At 52.2% G+C, this 18,055-nt stretch overlaps 1 protein-coding gene across 4 annotated transcripts in view; it reads right to left on the reverse strand.

Annotated features, from left to right (window-relative positions):
- The window catches only part of GAS7 (growth arrest specific 7), a 141,998-nt gene that overhangs the window by 32,523 nt on the left and 91,420 nt on the right, over positions 1-18,055 (reverse strand). For all 4 annotated transcript variants that reach the window (XM_068151629.1, XM_068151628.1, XM_068151627.1 and 1 more), the window contains exons 5-7: positions 15,268-15,321; positions 4,991-5,080; positions 1,442-1,557 (exon numbers count right to left, since the gene is read on the reverse strand). In XM_068151629.1, the coding sequence (XP_068007730.1) occupies positions 1,442-1,557; positions 4,991-5,080; positions 15,268-15,321 (260 nt within the window). The remainder of the gene's footprint in view (positions 1-1,441; positions 1,558-4,990; positions 5,081-15,267; positions 15,322-18,055) is intronic.

Here is an 18,055-nt window from a genome sequence, read left to right on the forward strand (position 1 = left end):
AGCTCATCTAGTCCCAACCCCCCTGCCATGGGCAGGGACACCTCACACTGCAGCAGGTTGCTCACAGCCACATCCAGCCTGGCTGCAAACACCTCCAGGCAGGAGGCTTCCACCACCTCCCTGGGCAGCCTGTGCCAGGCTCTCACCACCCTCATGGGCAACAACTTCTTCCTAACATCCAATCTGAATCTCCCCACTCCTAGTTTTGCTCCATCCCCCCAGTCCTATCACTCCCTGACACCCTCAGAAGTCCCTCCCCAGCTTTCTTGGAGCCCCCTGCAGATCCTGCAAGGCCACAATTAGGTCTCCTCAGAGCCTTTTCTTCTCCAGATTGAACAACCCCAACTCCCTCAGTCTGTCCTCACAGCAGAGCAGCTCCAGCCCTCTGCTCCTCCTCCTGGCCCTTCTCTGGACACCTTCCAGCACCTCCAGATCCTTCCTGACACAGAGGCTCCAGAACTGGCCCCAGAGCTGCAGCTGTGGTCTCAGCAGAGTGGAGCAGAGGGGCAGAATCCCCTCCCTGGCCCTGCTGGCCACACTTCTCTTGCTGCAGCCCAGGCTCTGCTTGGCTCTCTGGGCTGCAAGTGCTCCCTGCTGGCTCCTGCTGAGCTTCTCCTCCCCCAGCACCCCCAAGGCCTTTTCTCCAGGGCTGCTCTCCAGCCAGTCCCTGCCGAGCCTGTATCAGTGCCTGGGATTGCCCTGACCCAGCTGCAGGACCTTGCCCTTGGTCTTGTTGAACCTCATGAGGTTGTCCTGGGCCCAACTCTGCAGCCTGTGCAGGTCTCTCTGGATGGATCCTTCCCTCCAGCCTGTCTGCTGCACCACACAGCTTGGTGTCATCAGCAAACCTGCTGAGGGTGCACTCAATGCCACTGTCTGTGTCACCAACACAGAAGTTAAACAAGCCTGGTCCCAGGACTGATCCCTGAGGGGCTCCACTTGTCAGTGGCCTCCACTGGGACATGGACCATTGACAGCCACTCTTTGGTTTGGTACAACTAGTTTAAGTCTGTTATCTGCTCCAGTGGGACTCCTTAGAGCTATCACCATTTTCCTTTTCACACCAACAGTGACTTATTTACATTCTATCATTTTCTCTTTAAGACCTGTGGAAAATTTTTAAAGGCATAGCCTAAACTCCCACCTGGGCTCCTAGGCAATTCCCAGCACACATTTGCCTCTTCCACCAGCACACATTTGCTGTGGAAATGTTTTAAAGGCATAGCCTAAAGCTACCACAGCAGCTTAAAGCCTTCCTGGCTGCCTCTGTCCAAATGGACAGTCTGTGTGCAGCAGGACTGAGACAGGCACAGCAGGAGAGAGCTGAGAGTGTGGACAGATACTAAAGGAACAGAGAATGTTCTTCAGGAACTGGTAGGCTGCACACCACTGAGGACAGCACTGCAGCCCCCAGGTCATTTGAGAGGAAAACTCTAATTACCTTTCTCGAACAAACTCTGCCATTTCTTTCTGCATTTGTTTCCCTTTAAGTTGCTTTTGAAGCAGGATTTCAAATCCTGACACTGTGTTGTTCCCTTGGGAGTCCTTCTTGTCAGCCTGGAAAGACAAAAAAAGGAGGTTCAACAAAATGATGTGGAGATCCAAACCAGAGAGTGAGCTGGTGTGGAAGCAGCAGCCCAGCCTTCCCTTCTGCCCACAGCCTTTCACACCTGGTAACACCCTGAGGGCTCACCCTGCATAGGGAAGCCAGCACATGGGACCTGCTGGGGGAGAGGAGGGGAGGACACTGCCAGGGGGAACAGAGCCCTGAACGACTCTTAATGGACTGTCAAGACCAACCCTGATTTGCACTCGGCTAAACACAGCCAGTCTGCACAGACCTGCTGCAAAGCAGGGCAAACCAGCAGCTGGCTGGGCAGATTGCTGCCACACAGCTCACCTTTCACTGCTTCCTGCACAGCCCTCTGCTCCACTGACTCTACTGTCGCCCCAAGGACCGGCACAGCCTTCTCTCTGCTCTTTTCTCTCTCTCTCCTCTGTTTCTCCCTAATGCAGAATTTAATTTCCCACCTGCTTCTAACAAACAGACCCAAAGAACACTTCCCTGGGTACTACAGGTTCTGCTCCAATACCCTGGGTGCTGCACATCTGCACAGGAAAATGCCACATGAACCAAAGTGTGAGACCTGTAGGATGCCAGGCTAGGCACCAGGCAGCTTAGACAACAGGAGGAGTGGAGCTGATCAAAGGAGGAGGACGAGTCACAGCCCGACCAGAGATGAAAAGGCCAAATGAGAGGAAAGTCCTGGGAGTGGAGCAATGGCAGGATAGAAGTTTGCAGAAGAAAGGCAGATTTAAGTGGGGTTAGTTACTGAGAGCAAAATGTGACCAAACCCAAGCAGCCAAGCAGTGACCAAGGCCAAAGGGAAAGGACTGAGGAAGGGAAGCAACTTCTGTAACCCACAGGCAAACCTCAGGCCTCTAGACCATTAATGGTTTATTGCTCCTTGGGATCAGGAGACTGGAATTAACCAAGGAAATCTGATGGTATGGGAACATGACCATTTGCAAGTGTCAGCACAGATCAGCAAGCTGCTGCTGCTAGTCCTCACAGCAGCACTGAGCACACACAAAGGGAAATGCTGCTGGGCCTCCAGCAGCTGCACCTTTCAGTCAGTGAGACTCCTTTTTTGTCAAAAATGGAAATACTTCAGTGAGTCATAACTGAAAATCCATGGGAAATCCATGGAACTTTCACTGCTGAGGTAGCATCATTCCCACCCCCCCAAAAACAGTTGTCCATGGAGGAATTTTTCTGTCAGCGCCAAGGACTCCTGGATCCATCTAACCTAATTCAGGATCCTGAAGGCAGAGCCAAGCAAGAGAGGGCACACACAGAAACACAGCCACTGGAGGCTTCCTGTGCTGAAGGCTGCACTGAATTACTCAATTTAAGAGCGACTAATGGGCCTCTCCCTCACAAGTCTCATCCTTTAGACAAGTCATTTATCATCTCCCATGTGACAGCTGTGAATCTTACAACTTAACACAAAATTCATAGAATCATAGAGTCAAGCAGGTTAGAAGAGACTTTCAAGATCATCCAGTCCAACCAATCACCCAGCCCTATCCAATCAACTAGACCATGGCACTGTGTGCCTCATCCAGGCTTTTCTTGAAGATCTCCAGGGATGGTGACTCCACCACCTCCCTGGGCAGCACATCCCAATGGCCAATCTCTCTCTGTGAAGAGCTTCCTCCTAATATCCAGCCTGAACCTCCCCTGGCACAGCATGAGACTGTGTCCTCTTGTTCTGGTGCTGGGTGCCTGCCTGGGGGAAGAGACCAACCCCCACCTGGCTACAACCTCCCTTCAGGGAGTTGCAGAGAGCAAGAAGGTCTCCCCTGAGCCTCCTCTTCTCCAGGCTAAGCAACCCCAGCTCCCTCAGCCTCTCCTCACAGGGCTGTGCTCCAGACCCCTCCCCAGCTTTCTTGCCCTTCTCTGGACACCTTCAAGTCTCTCAATGTCCTTCTTGACCTGAGGGGCCCAGAACTGGACACAGGACTCAAGGTGCAGCCTAACCAGTGCTGAGCACAGGGCACAATGACTTCCCTGCTCCTGCTGGCCACACTGTTCCTGATGCAGGCCAGGATGCCATTGGCCTTCTTGGCCCCCTGGGCACACTGCTGGCTCATGTTTAGGCAGCTGTCAACCAGTACCCCCAGGTCCCTCTCTGCCTGGCTGCTCTCAGCCACTCTGACCCCAGCCTATAGCACTGCCTGGGGTTGTTGTGGCCAAAGTGTAGAACCCTGCACTTAGCCTTGTTCAATCTCATCCCACTGGCCTCTGCCCACCCATCCAGCCTGTCAAGGTCACTCTGCAGGGCCCTCCTACCCTCCAACATATCACCATCATATCTGTTGATTTTAAATGTGATGCATCCCTGTCCCTCATGATCTGGAAAAATACTGAAATGCTACTCCCTGTCAGCCACCTCCTGCTGCACAGCCCCTTTGACTGAGGGATTCTGAGCTGTGTACTTTGTCCTACATCATCCCCATTTCCTGACTAAACCATCTCCAGACAGCTGACCTTGGCCTTCTGGACACTCTTCTGGTGACTGCCCACACAAATGAGCAATTCTGGGATTTTATGATGCATCTGACACCAGTTAAATGGTTTCCATCTGATCCTCACAGGTGTCCTCAGTCTCTCTGGTGCTGCCCTAACACATTTGTATTTCATAGAATCATACAATCATGGAATGGTCTGGGCTGGAAGGGACCTCCAAAGGTCATCCAGTCTGACCTCCCTGCAGTCAGCAGGGACATCCAATATGAATCTACCCACTTCTAGTTTTGCTCCATCCCCCTCTGGTTGCCCAGAGCTCTGTCAAGCCTCACCTTGAATATCTCCAGGGATGGAGCCTCAACCACCTCCCTGGGCAAAATGTTCCTGTGTTCCACCACCCTCATGGTGCAGAACTTGTTCCTAACATCCAATCTAATCTTCTCCACCTTAAAGTCATTGCCCCTTGTTCTGTCCCTGCAGGCCTTTGCAAACAGTCTCTCTCCAGCCTTCTTGCAGCCCCCTTCAGGTACTGGCAGGCTGTTATTAGGTCTCCCTGGAGCCTTCTCTTCTCCAGGCTGAACACCCCCAGCTCCCTCAGCCTGTCCTTGTAGCAGAGCTGCTCAAGCCCCTGATCATTTTTGTGCCCTCCTCTGGACCCTCCCATCAGCTCCATGTCCTTCCTATATTGAGGGCTCCAGACCTGCACACAGTACTCCAGGTGAGGTCTCAGCAGAGCACAGTGTCAGAATCTCCCCTCTGGATCTGCTGGCAGCACTGCTTTGGATGCAGCCCAGGATGTGTTTTTCCTTCTGGGCTGCAAGCTCACACTGCCTGCTCATGTCCAGCTCATTTCAGCCCCAAATCTCCTTTACCTTGTTCCCCGAATCAAACTCTTTGTTCCACTTGTACTGGAAGCTTAGGGACTGCACTAAGACATGTGGCTGGCTGCCTACTTACCCAGAAATAATCACAGTAGCTCCACTCTGAAGGCTTCAGCAACTGCTGCTCTGGCATTACGTCAGGGTGGGGGAAAGTTACACAGTTGATCTGCAAAAAGAAGATAAAGAGAGTCAGAAGGCAAAGGAATTTAGCTGTTGATGAGAAGTATGCAAATGAGAGGTTATGTACAACCAGAAAATCCACACAGAATGCACAACAGTGAAGACCAATTGGTTGTTGCATGGAAACAGCAGCTAAGTACTCCCAGGAAGCTCCTCTGAGCAAGCAGGGGTCTCAGAAAAGGAACTCCCCACTCCACAGGAAAACCTGCTGCACTGGGAAAGAGCCATCCAGGGAGTTCTGGATCTACAACAGACCATGACAAAAGTCCTGATGTGAAGCACCCTGAGCATGGCTGAACACAGGAAATACCAGGAGTGGCAGGGAACACTGAGGGCACTATGGACTCTACTCCACTCTGCTGAGACCACAGCTGAAGCTCTGGGTCCAGTTCTGGAGCCTCTGTGCCAGGAAAGATCTGGAGGGGCTGGAAGGTGTCCAGAGAAGGGCCAGGAGGAGGAGCAGAGGGCTGGAGCTGCTCTGCTGTGAGGACAGACTGAGAGAGTTGGGGTTGTTCAGTCTGGAGAAGAGAAGGCTCTGAGGAGACCTTCTGGGGGCCTTGCAGTATCTGCAGGGGGCTCCAAGAAAGCTGGGGAGGGACTTTTGAGGGGGTCAGGGAGGGACAGGACTGGGGGGAATGGATCAAAACTAGAAATGGGGAGATTCAGATTGGATGTTGGAAAGAAGTTTCCCATGAGGGTGGTGAGAGACTGGCACAGGTTGTTCAGGGAGGTGGTGGAAGCCTCGTGCCTGGAGGTTTTTGCAGCCAGGCTGGATGTGGCTGTGAGCAACCTGGTGCAATGTGAGGTGTCCCTGCCCATGGCAGGGAGGTTGGATCTGGCTGATCCTTGAGGTCCCTCCCAGCCCTATCAATTCTCTGATTCCATGACACATCTCCTCTGCATCCCCTGCCTGTCTTAGTCTCGTACAGGATTACCACCACCCACAACAAAAACAACCTAAAAAGAGGTAATTTTTCAGTGCCCTCCCATCCCTCCCTTTTCTGACGCAAGTTATGTTCCCTGCAAAAAGGGCAGGATGGTCTCTGAAGTCAGCTAGCCTTCAGTGTGCAAAAGCCTCGGGCATTTGTGAGCAGCACTCGTCACAGGCATTACACAGAGGCAGAAAAAAAGCACAATTGCTCATTAAGTTATCACAGGAGAAAATAGCCTGATAAAAGCAGGGTGGAATTGAAGAGTGTGACAGTCACTGCCAAATGTCCTGCAGAAGAACTCTGAACACAGTGAAGCCCTTCAGGGGCTGCACTGGCAAGAGTCTGAGCTTGCTGCCAGCACAGGATGCTCAGCTACAATTTCTGCTGGGCAGGCACCCCACCAGCAGCCCCTCTCAGCATACCCACAGCTTCACTGGGTTCTAAGAGTCTCTAGGTATTAATTAAGAAGCCAACAGAAACTGGAGCTGGCAGGGTTGGAAGTGCAACTGTATGGGTCTGGGTGAGGGGTTTGGATCAGTTAATGTTCACAGAAAATCCAACCCCACCACTGTGGGCAGGGTCAGCACAGTTGCACAAGCAGTCCTAAAGGTAGTGCAGGCCTTGAACCTGCCTTTGGGCTATTCAGAGAGGATCAAAAAGGACACAGAAACATGCTGCAGAGTGCTGACACCGTGTAAAGCCCCCGGGCTGGAGCACTGCAGACAAAGCCTTTAGCTGATCCAGTGCTGTTCCTACCAACAGGCGCTGACCCTGCTGCTGTCTGCCTGGGCTGAACTTCCAGAGGCTGTCCTGGGTGCAAAGCAAGAGCTTCCTCCACCATCCCCCCCTCCACAAAAATCACCCTGTCCAGAGCTTGCCAGAGCAGGCTGAGGACCCTGTACCTATGGTGTCCTTGCTTGTCACCTCAGCTAGATACTACACCATGCAACTTCTCCCCGGTGTCCTCTCCCAGCTTCCATCAGGCTTCAATCTGATCTGCAGTAGGCTGGAGACCACTTCACTATCACTTTGCAGGCAGCAGCCTGTTGAGTCTGCATCTCCAGCCAGAGCCAGCCTCCAGCAGCCACATGGTCCCAAAACCAGACAGAGGGAGCTGCTGAAAGCCCTTTGCACCATCCCCATCAGAAATGCCACACATCGGAGTTATGAAACATCAGCTCAGCTGAGAGCAGGACAGGCACATGACAGAGCACTCACCTGTCACCACCACAGCCTCCAACACAAAGCCCCTCCATGAGGGCCATTTCACTGAAGATATCTTCTGTCTTTGCTAAAGTTCTCTCCTGCCTCTTCCCTGTCAGCTCAGTTATCTCGGGACAGCACCACAAGCCCATCTGGCCTTGGTTTTATTGTTAGCTAGGTAGGGCTACTTCCCCTTCTCCATTGAAAGATCACCAGATGTAAAAGCCTGTGAGCAGATCCTGCCATCCACTGGAGCCCAGCCACAGGAGAGGAGCTGGCACCTCTCCTCCAGGTGCAGCCAGCACAAGCAGGGCTATGCAGAGCTGCTGCTGGGCACTGCGTAGCTCCCACACGGGAGGCTGCCAGTGCACACTGGCTCAGCACCCTGCTAGGAGACTCCTCTCAGTCCGGCTGGGAAGCTTCTCAACTCACCAGCTCAAATGCCTTAAAAATCCTGGCCAGGAGCCTTCAGCCAAAGCTCTACTTTCCAACAGTGCCCAACCAGCACCACCACCCTGGGCCAGTGAAGGACCAGCGCAGTGCACGGGGCAGGCAGAGAACAGGCTCTGCTCTGCCTCACAGACCCCCACGGACATGGACTTGCCTCCATGCTGTCACAGACACAGCTTTTTTCTCAAATAAGTCAGTATCAGAGTGGTTTGAGTTGGAAGGAACCTTGAAGATCATCCAGTTCCATGGGCAGGGACACCTCCCACCAGCCCAGGTTGCTCAAGGCCTCATCCAGCCTGGCCTTCAACACCTCCAGGGAGGAAGCATCCACAACCTCCCTGGGCAACCTCTGCCAATGTCTCACCATGCTCACAGTGAAGAACTCAGTCCCAACATCTAAATTTCTCCTCTTTCAGTTCAATGCCATCACCTCTTGCCCTACAACAAGAAGTCCGTGCAAAAAGTCTGTCCCCAGCTTTCCTGCAGGCCCCCTCTATGCACTGGAAGGCTCCTCTAAAGGTCTCCCCAGAGCCTTCCCTTCTCCAGTCTGCACAGCCCCAACTCTCTCAGCCTGTCCTCACAGCACAGGGATTCCAGCCCTCTGATCATCCTCATGGCCCTCCTCTGGACCCTCTCCAACAGGTCCACACCCTTCTTACGCTGGCAACCCCAGAGCAGAACACAGCTGGGATCTCACAAGAGTAGAGGGGAAGAAACCCTTCCCTTGGAACACTGTTTTGGATGCAGCCCAGGACACAGTTGTCGTTCTAGGCTGCAAGTTAGCACTGTTGGGTCAGGCTGAGCTTCAGTGCAGCTGACATCCTCAAGTCCTGCTCCACAGGGCTGCTCTCAGTCCATTCGTCACCCAGCATGTGCTTGTGCTTGGGACTGACCCAAGCCAGATGAAGGACCTTGTGCTTCTGCAGCATGTCAAGGTCCCCCTGGCATCCCTTCCCTCCTGTGTGTCAGCCACACCACTCATCTTGGTGTCGCTGACAAACCTGCTCAGGGTCCCTCAATCCCACTGGCGACGACCCTGACAAAGATGTGATCAGTGCCTGTCCCAGAATCAACCCCCTAGGGACACTGCTTGGCACTGGTCTCTACTTGGGACATGGAGCCATGGCTCCTAACTGTAAAGGGATGGCCTCAGAACCTGCACACAATTGCTCTGCCATGTATCATGGCAGGCTGACAGCTTCCCATGACTGAGCAACGCTGCAGCTGATCCTCCCAGGGCAGGGCAGATAATGGGAAACAAAGGACTCTCAGCAATGACAGTGTTAGAGGTGACTATATCTGAAGCTTGAAGAGAGGTTTAAACAGCTTCTGGCTTTGAGGTTGTCTGACTTTGATGCTGCATTTCACACTGAGTAAAAACTTGGGTGAGTACCACAGGTCACTAAGACGCCAACCCTTCCAGGCCCTGCAGCCTCTCCAGCACCTCCAATCTCTACATCTCCAAACCCTGCAGCAACCCCAGCCTGGCAGCCTGCACAAAACACTGCCCTGTGCACAGCTGCCGTGTGTGCTTACACAGCACACTCCATGGGATATACAGGACAAGGTGCTGCCTGTTGACAGCAGACTGCCAAGCTACAGAACTTGAGACTTAGCTCAAATAAAAACCAGAGTACAAAAGAGGTAAAGTGGTTGCACAGGAGAATTAGGGATGCTGGAAAGGATTCAGATCTCCACATGAGAAGTGCCAAAACCACAGTGGTGAAAGGAGAAGCCATTCTGATTGCCACCTACCCTCTTACTGGTGATCTTGTAAAGAAGGAGTAGGAGATCCCCTAAGGAAGCACACTGCTGAGGGCAGCTTTGTGTTGGCCAGGATGACATTTCAACTGAGCAAGGTCCAAATGTTTCCCATTAAGACAGCAATGTTTTCAAGGCTGATTTCTAGGGCAAACATTTTCACGCTGGATAACAAGAAGGGGGGAAACAGATACCTCCTACATGTATTTTACAGCCTTTACCAGCAGACTAGGCATCACCACACTGTGAACCAGGAGAGGGAGGGGACGCACTGCAGGGAACATGTACGGTGGCACACGAGTTGTGCCCTGCAGCTTAAAAACCTGAAGTGGGAAACTGCAAGGGAGATTTATATTCTTTGCTAAAATCAGCAGCTGTTCAACAGAAAATGAAATCTGTTAACAGCTGGGAGCTGCTTATTAGCTTTGAGACTCTCTGTTCACAGGGTCACAGGATGCTAGGGGGTGGAAGGGACTTCTGGAGATTTTCCTGTCCAACTCCCTTGCCAGAGCATGTCCATAGAATCCAGCACAGGTCACACAGGAATACATCCAGACAGGGATGGAAATTTCATCTCCTGAGAAGGAGACTTCACAGCCTCTCTGGGCAGCCTGCTCCAGTCCTCTGTGACCCTCACAGTGAAGAAGTTCTCTCTCATGCTGAGATGGAACCTCCTGTGCTGGAGTTTCCATCCATTGCCCCTTGTCCTATCCCAGGGTGCAACTGAGCAGAGCCTGGCCCTGTCCCTTCCTTCCTGCCCCCCAGCCCTCAGCTATTGTTAGACATTGATCAGATCCTCTCTCAGTCTTCTCTCCAGACTAATGAGCCCCAGGGCTCTCAGCCTGTCCTCCCCAGGCAGTGCTGCAGTCCCTTCAGCATCCTTGGAGCCCTCCCTTGGATTCTCTCCAGCAGATCCCTGTCCCTCCTGAACTGGGGAGCCCAGCACTGGATGCAATATTCCAGGTGGGGTCTGTTACATCACTACTGTCCAGAAGCAAAAGGCACAGTCACTCAAAATGCCCACACTCAGACTGGTGAAGGTGTCCCACTGCGACGATCCTACATACTATACCATGTCCATGCATGCAGCAGGAAGAGAAACAGTGAGGACTCATACCAGCAGGTGAGGAAGGCAGGGTTAATCTCCATGGTTTTCTCCAAAACTATCATCAAAGCTTTATGAACAAATCAAACATTCTTTGCTTCTCAGAAGCTCACACTTAATTGTCCAGAAACAATGCTGAACTGTCTGGGAAAAGTCTTGAGGCCATTTAGGTCACATTTAAAGGGAAATTGGTGTCAGAATGAAAAGGAAAAAAAAAAAAAAAGAAGGAAAAAAGAGAAGTTTTTGCAATTTTAAAACAAAAAAAAAAAGAAGGAAAGAAAGATTATTTGTGTAGCAAACAGAACTTAGGGTTTTCTACACAAAGCTCCAGAGAGGGCACAAACCGCTCTCAAAACTCTAGAAACATTACTACAACTTTTCATACAACTTTGTAGGAAAGGCTCTGACTCTTTCTTAACTTTTGCCACTGCAGATTTCCTCTGCTCAAACAAAAGCTCCTGGGGCTGTATTTCTGACCATTTCTAAAACCTCTGAGAGTTTCCCAGCAGGGATGGGAACACCGGGGCTAGCACTGAGCAGGACGTGGCCACACGCCAGCGGCGGAGTGACCACATTTCACTGCTCCCACAGACCTCCCTCTGAAATGCTTCTTTTCTTCTTTCTGAAAATCAAAGATAGCTGAAAAAAAAAACACACTTTCCTTTGCCAGCTTAGTCCCACTGATGCTAAAGAGAGCCAAAGCACCTCACGATGGCAGCCTGATGTGCTCTCTCAGTCCTGCAGGCAGCTAGGGTCCCTTCTCGCTCAGGCTGATCGCAGCCAGCTAGCAGCCCAGGCTGTGTGCAAGGTCCAAACTCAAACAGCAGAACAGACCAGGGCAGTGCTAATCTCTTTCAACAATGCTGACCAGCCAGCAAGTCCTGAACAAAAGCCTGCAGAAGCCATGGCAGCTGTAATTGCCATAAAACATCTACCTCAGCTAAGGATGGAGTCGGAGAACATGAAGAACAAATGAGGTGGTGTGACCTGCATTACATCTGCACGTGGTCCACTGGGGCAGGTGAAGGTGATAATCAGCCTTACTATGATACTAAGCCCTCATCCAGCCACTTTGCTAATAAAAATAATGGCTGATGTCAGCTTGCAACAAAGCAAAATTCATGAGAGGACACCAGCAAGTTTTCTCCACGTCTAAGCTAAGCCAACATGCCAGAAGACAGCAGCCTGCCCTTCCAGCTGCCACAGTGATGAGTGGCACCATAAAACCTGTGTGAGAGCCACCAGACCACTGAGGCTAGGAGGTGGTACACAGTCTGAAAAGACATGCTGTGAAAAATGTGGTGACAACATAGATCAGGGTAGGGGCAAATATGACCAGACAAGTAACACAAACTGATGCACTCTGTCTTGACAAGCCTGCTGTGTACCTGTCTTGGTTTAGAGAGCAGACAGAAATACAGAATACTGAATTAACCAGGCTGGAAAAGACCTTTGAGATCATCAAGTCCAACCTATCACCCAACACCATCTAACCAACTAAACCATAGCACTCAGTGCCTCTTCCAGACTCTTTTCAAACACCTCCAGTAATGGTGACTCCACCACCTCACCCTCACCACCTCTCTCCTTCTGGGAAGGTATTTTTCCTAACATCCAGCCTGAACCTCCACATTTCATAGAGAGAAATACAGAAACTGTATTCAAAAACAGACAGGAAAATACAGAATGCATGAATCCTGAAACACCTAATACAGGATACATGGACCCCCCACCAAAACCTTGCCCAAACCATGACAGTACCAAAGTTAAACAGATTAAAACACTTCAACCTGTATACTGACCATGTGCAAAGGCTCTAAGCAGGCAAATAATCCAGCTGCTATTTCACATGAGCAAAATGAGCTGCTCATGTGGTAGGTGACTCTTGATTGTGTCTGAGAAGGGTGACAGAGAAAAGTCCACAATATTTGCACAGAGCACTGCACACAGGAACAAGAAGCTTGGTGGGTTAGACATGCACGTTCACTGCATGGATTTCAAAGTTCTCTGCAGGCTTTGAAGTTGCCACCAGCACTCACCCATAAATGAGACATCACCAAGCAACGTGAATAAAACGAGAATAATTTGATCAAGGCTTAGATAATCAACTACAAGCCTATTACATAAGGCACTGTATAAATAAATGAGCAGACAGTGGGTGAGCTTACTGTGCTGTGCTCCAGTGACTAAAGCAGGGCAATGTTCTTGCTCATTTCCTCAACTTAAAAATGGAATGAATTTTCCTAATTTCTGCATACACACAGCACCTTAAACACAGCACAACTGTGCCAGACTGCCTGACTTCAGTATTTGCTTTAAATTTCAGCTGAGGCCCAAAATATACAATGGCCAACACCACCAGACACAATTGAGCTCAGCTGCCAAATGGGCCTGCTTGGGCAAAACAACAAAGGGCAGAGACCTCAGAAGAGCTTAGGCACAAAGGCTTGGGAAGCTTTAACTCTACCCAGACAGGGAAGCCCAGTAATGCCCAGACTGTGTCTAGGCAGCCTCAACTCCGTGAGCTTGCAGGTAGAGTTAGCACTGGCAGGGTGATGATGCTGCAGCTACAGTACAACAGAAGGGGGGAACAGAAAACTGAAGTTCTGGCCAAAGTTCTGACAAACTGAACTGCTACCCTTCCTGTTTCACAGGGCAGATTCAGCCCAAAAAAGCCTTTAGGAGCCCTCTCTATTGGGTCTCTGCAGAAAAGTCCAGCCAAGGCAGACAGCAAAGCATTCAGCTGAAAATGAGTGAGCACCTTGAAACTCAGGGCAAACTCAAGACAGTCTGCAGACTTGCACTGCTGCTTCCCAAGTGAGCATCAATAATTCGTGCAAGCGGTGGTTTCATAACAGCCTCTGATGTAACCCAGCAGGGTTTTCCCTTCCAGAGCACACAGATTTACACAGTGCCAGTAACACTGATCTACCAAAGAGAAATCATCCTACTCCTCTTCTTCTTGGGTTCACAGAGATGAAGAAATGTTCCAGCTCCCACCTGTCTTCAAGACTTCCAGGCTCCATGCTCTCAAGTGGCTGTTTGGATGGACAGGAGGCAGATGCATTCCTAGGAAGATGGGAACCAACTCCCACCCTTATGCTGAAAGCTAGGCTGCAGCTGCTGGCTGGGCTGGACATCAACTGACATCCATGGTTTGCATATGACAGGATTTCTGTTTGGGAGGAGGTTTGCTGGACTGAGAGCCTGAAAGTTAATCCCAACATTCCTCTCTGCAAGAAGACATTCTGCTTGAGCCCTGCTACAGACCAGGAGAAACCATCTGAGCAAGCTAAGGACATGCCCTGCAGCTCTGTTAACCAGAGCATCCCAACGTCAGCTTGAGTGGCACTGAACAAATATAACCTCCTAGGAGACAGGGGGGGGAAATTACATTGCCTTACAGTTTACACTCCGTATGAGAATGTTGTTTATCACAATGCTTTCCTGATGCGGGCAATGGCTTGGAGCAAGCAGCTGTTAAAATTAGCTTGTTTTTGTCTGCCTGATGCATCGGACTTGAAAGCTTTGGACTTCTGCTGGAGAAACGCACAACCAGTGACCCTGACATAACACACAACACTTTCTTACTTTGCAGATGCTACCAGATGGCACATGGGCCAGAAAACAGGAGCGTGAAAAACACCATCAGTGAACAGCCTGAGCCCTCACCCCTGTAAGCTGTGAGTATTTCAGGCACACAAGCACCGACTCTCTTGTGCTGCTCCCTGCAGTTCAGTGCAGCCAACCTCGGGACAATGTCTGGTCCCTCTGGAGATGTCCAGTCCGTGGTTTGCTCCTGCCCCTTGGGAGCTGGGTGAGCAGGGGGCTGCAGTAAGCAGCTCAGACATGATTCCAGCCCCAGGCACCATAGCCGTGGAGACCCTGCAGCTGATTCTCCAGGAAGGCCTCAAATCTGCCCAACAGATTTACACTTCTTTCATGACATACCACTCTCTCAAGACACTAATTAATAGTATCATCACGTCCTTTAGTCATAATGACTGTTTTTGACAACTAAGTAAACTACTGATTCAGTAATTTTTCCCCAGAAAGCTGCACCTATGTGGCACTGACCTGCCCTGCAGAGGCACCTGGACATGCTCCTTTGGAACCCTCCTCCCTGTTTCCAGACATGCAGGGGATTGTGTGATAATGCAGACAGCAACCTCCTCCTCTTGTATCAGTAGTGATGTATAACATTAAATCATTCCTTTTGTCCTCTTGGATTTTATACCGTGCCACTGCTTGCAGCTACAGGCGCGTTTATAAGCTCCTTATCACACTGCAATTCGTTTATCTGCTTTCTTATCTTCCCTATTATTTCCGTTTAAATAAACCTTTCTATTCTCGGCCACTTTCATTAATCTATTTTTATTTCCTTCCCGTTTTTCAAACATCTGTTCTGCACGGAGGAGTCCAGAAATGCAAGCTGTATTCTAGCTGAGGAAGTTTTGCCAGGACACCTGGTTCAGTCAGCATCGATGGAGCACGAGTGTTCCCCTCGCCGGCCTGTCCGCACCACCCTGCTCATCCCAGAGCCATCGGAATCCGAGGGAAAATGATTCTGGGACCCTGCCCAGGCCGGGGATCCCAAAAGCCTCCCTGGACCCCCCCACCTTAAGCTGCCCGCGGCCGAGGCTCTGCCCGCCCGCGCTCCCCCAGCCATCCCGGCTGGGCGCCTGCCAGTGCCCAGCGCGGAGCCCGCCCCGCCGCACTCACCGTCAGGCTGCTCTCCTTGCTCTGCCGCCGCGGCGCCGCCGGGGACCCCGGGCTCTGTGGAGACAAGCGGGGCACATCGTCACGGCCGCTCTCGGAGCACAGCATGGCGGGCGCGGGCCGGGCGCTACGCGGAGCCCATGGCTGGGCGGCTCGGCTCGGCTCGGCTCGGCTCGGCTCGGCACGGCTCGGCACGGCACGGCTCGGCACGGCACGGCACGGCACGGCACGGCACGGCACGGCACGGCACGGCACGGCACGGCTCGACTCAGTTCAGCTCAGCTCAGCTCAGCAAGGCTCGGTTCAGCACAGCGCAGCTCGGGGGAAGGCGAGGGCAGTGCCACCGGCCCGGCTACCTCCCCTCCCGCGCGGCCAATGCCGGGCCGGGCCGGGCGGTGGAGGCCGCTCCCAGCCGGGCTCAGCGAGCCACCGCCCCCTCGGTGCTGGCCGATCTCTCGGAGCGGCACCGCCCCGCCGCCCCGCCTCTCGCCTCCGCCGCGCCGGGTAGCGGGGGGCGGCCGGACCGAGTCGCGTTTGCCGGGGATGTGCCGCGCTCCTGTCCCGGACGCCCTCGACGCCTATCTGCAACGTGCGAGTCGGCTGCTGGCAGCGCCGCTGGGCTGTGCCTCCTGCGTCCCAGCCCCGTGTCCCTGCCCCGGCACCACGCCTGCAGCACGGCCAGCGGTGGGACGGGGCGCGGAGCTCACGTCGCGCTCCAGAACTGGATGTCCCTGGGGGTACAGCCTGGAACTCGGCCTCCAGCTGAAGCCGCGGAGCAGCGCGCCCAGCCCGCACGCCCAGGGCCCCCCGCGCTCGCCGCCGGGCCGCGCCGTCCTGTGCCGTGCCGCTGCTCCTCTGCGGCTGCGGTGCCAACCCGGACGGGCGGCATTCAGCCGCTCCACAGGAAGCCGTAAACAAGGCCTGGCCCTGCGCCCAGCACAGCGCAGCTCCCTGTTGTTCTCACTTGTGGCTTTTTCCTCCTTAACCTGTTTCCAAGAAATGTGGCTGAGCTTGCCGGAGGGATTTTGCCAGCGTTTGTTGGCATGATGGCTGCTGCCCAGGTCTAAGAAAGCGTCCTGGAGAATGCCTGGAAGCTGCTCTGCAGCAGGAGCCTGCCTGTGCCACGGACAGACAGGGAGGCAGTCGAGGGGAAGGCTCAAGACAGGCAAATAGGAGAGGAACTGGCAGACAAAGTGTATGAGAGATGAGGGTGCAGAGAACAGCTTCTTGCAATCAACAGTTTATGGTCAGATGTTTTACTTGCTAAGGACTCTTCTGCAAGAGTGGTCACAGCTCCCAGGAAGAGAAGGCTCCCAAGCGGGTGTGGACTTAAGCTGCTCTTAGAATTAGAGCAATAGATTCCAAACTAGTCATAGTTCAGATTCAGAGCAAGAGTGAAGCCAGGGCTTCAGTTTGTAAAACTTGTAATAAGGGGGTAATGGAAAGACAGTATCATGGAGACTGTTTAATGAGAAAAGTCATGAAGGGGATATTAGTCAGTCTGATAGCAGAGTCAGCTGAGCAAACCAGTGCAGGAGCTCCCCATGTATCTCTCATGTGAATTTGACCACAAAGGTGGCTGAAAACCTGAGTCAGCCTCAGCAGCGTAAAAATGGAAAGTGCCAAATGTTACAAAAGGAGTTCTGGAGGAGCTGGTTAAGCTGACTTGTGTACCAAGCTAAGAGCAAAACATTGTGAATCAGATACCTTGAGAAAGGAAATTTTTTTTGCACAAGGTTTAACGTGGCCTTCTTTAAAGGAAGTCACAGCCTGCAAGTTTATTCAGGTTCTCTGAGGGAGTCACAGCAGACGTGTGGACAGGGGTGTCTGGTAATGCGCTAAATCAGTTCCTAAAATGCTTTTGACCTACTTTAGGTGCCCACATGCTCTGCCTCCAGCCTGTGCAAGCTGCTCAGGGAAGCAGCAGCATGGGCAGTTACATGCAAGATGTTTGATGTGGAAGGAACAGGGAGTCCAAAGTGCTGGACTGTATCATGAATCAGCTGGTGGGGAAGCAAATCAGAACTGCTGGCTTAGCTGAAAACGGCACACGAGAAGGCAAGGCTGAAGGCCACTACCAAGGAGGCAGTGAGTGAGAAAATGGATTAAGAAAAGTGGGAGAGTTGGCAAACAACACAAGATTTAGACCAAGAAATAGGATACCTCAGAGGGACACTGTGAGCAACAGGCAAGCCAGGTCAGCGTGGGGGTAGCAGCACACCAACCAAACTTGCATTGCACTGCGAGTCCTGGAGGAGCTGCACTGCAGAAGAACTGACCAGTTCATGCAGAAAGAAAGAGTGAACTCAGGTCCACCACCACTGGGGAAAAATGCCATCTGGCAGGGAAGCACTGCCCAGTGGGAGTGCAATCCACCAGCTATTCAACTGTTGCTGTTTTGGCAGGGAGCTAAGAGCTTCATGGGAGGAGCTGGAACAGGGCCTTGTGCTGCATCTGCAGACCTGCAGGGAAGACTCTCCCAGGGACATGAAATGGTGCAAGAAAAAGTGCAGGGATATGTATCAAAACTTTGGGGAGGGGAGACTGGCTGTCCACGGGTCAGCATCTTGAATGGTTGCCCAGGGTGATGAGATGGGTGAGGCACAGGCTGCGTAAGGCACAGAGCAGGGCCTGTGAAAAGGCAGGCAGGAAAGGATGAAGTAATTGAGAAAAAAGCTTCAGACAAATTCTTTGTGAATACTGTCTTTGGGAGGGAAAGCTGGAGCTGCAAGGAAATACAATGAGATACAGACAGGGGCAGATGGGTGAGCCTAGAGAGACTGTGCTGGAG

The sequence above is a fragment of the Melanerpes formicivorus genome, unplaced genomic scaffold (assembly GCF_026170545.1).
Source record: "Melanerpes formicivorus ecotype bairdi unplaced genomic scaffold, bMelFor1.0.p_v2 SCAF_21, whole genome shotgun sequence".
In the NCBI taxonomy this organism is placed as follows: domain Eukaryota; kingdom Metazoa; phylum Chordata; class Aves; order Piciformes; family Picidae; genus Melanerpes; species Melanerpes formicivorus.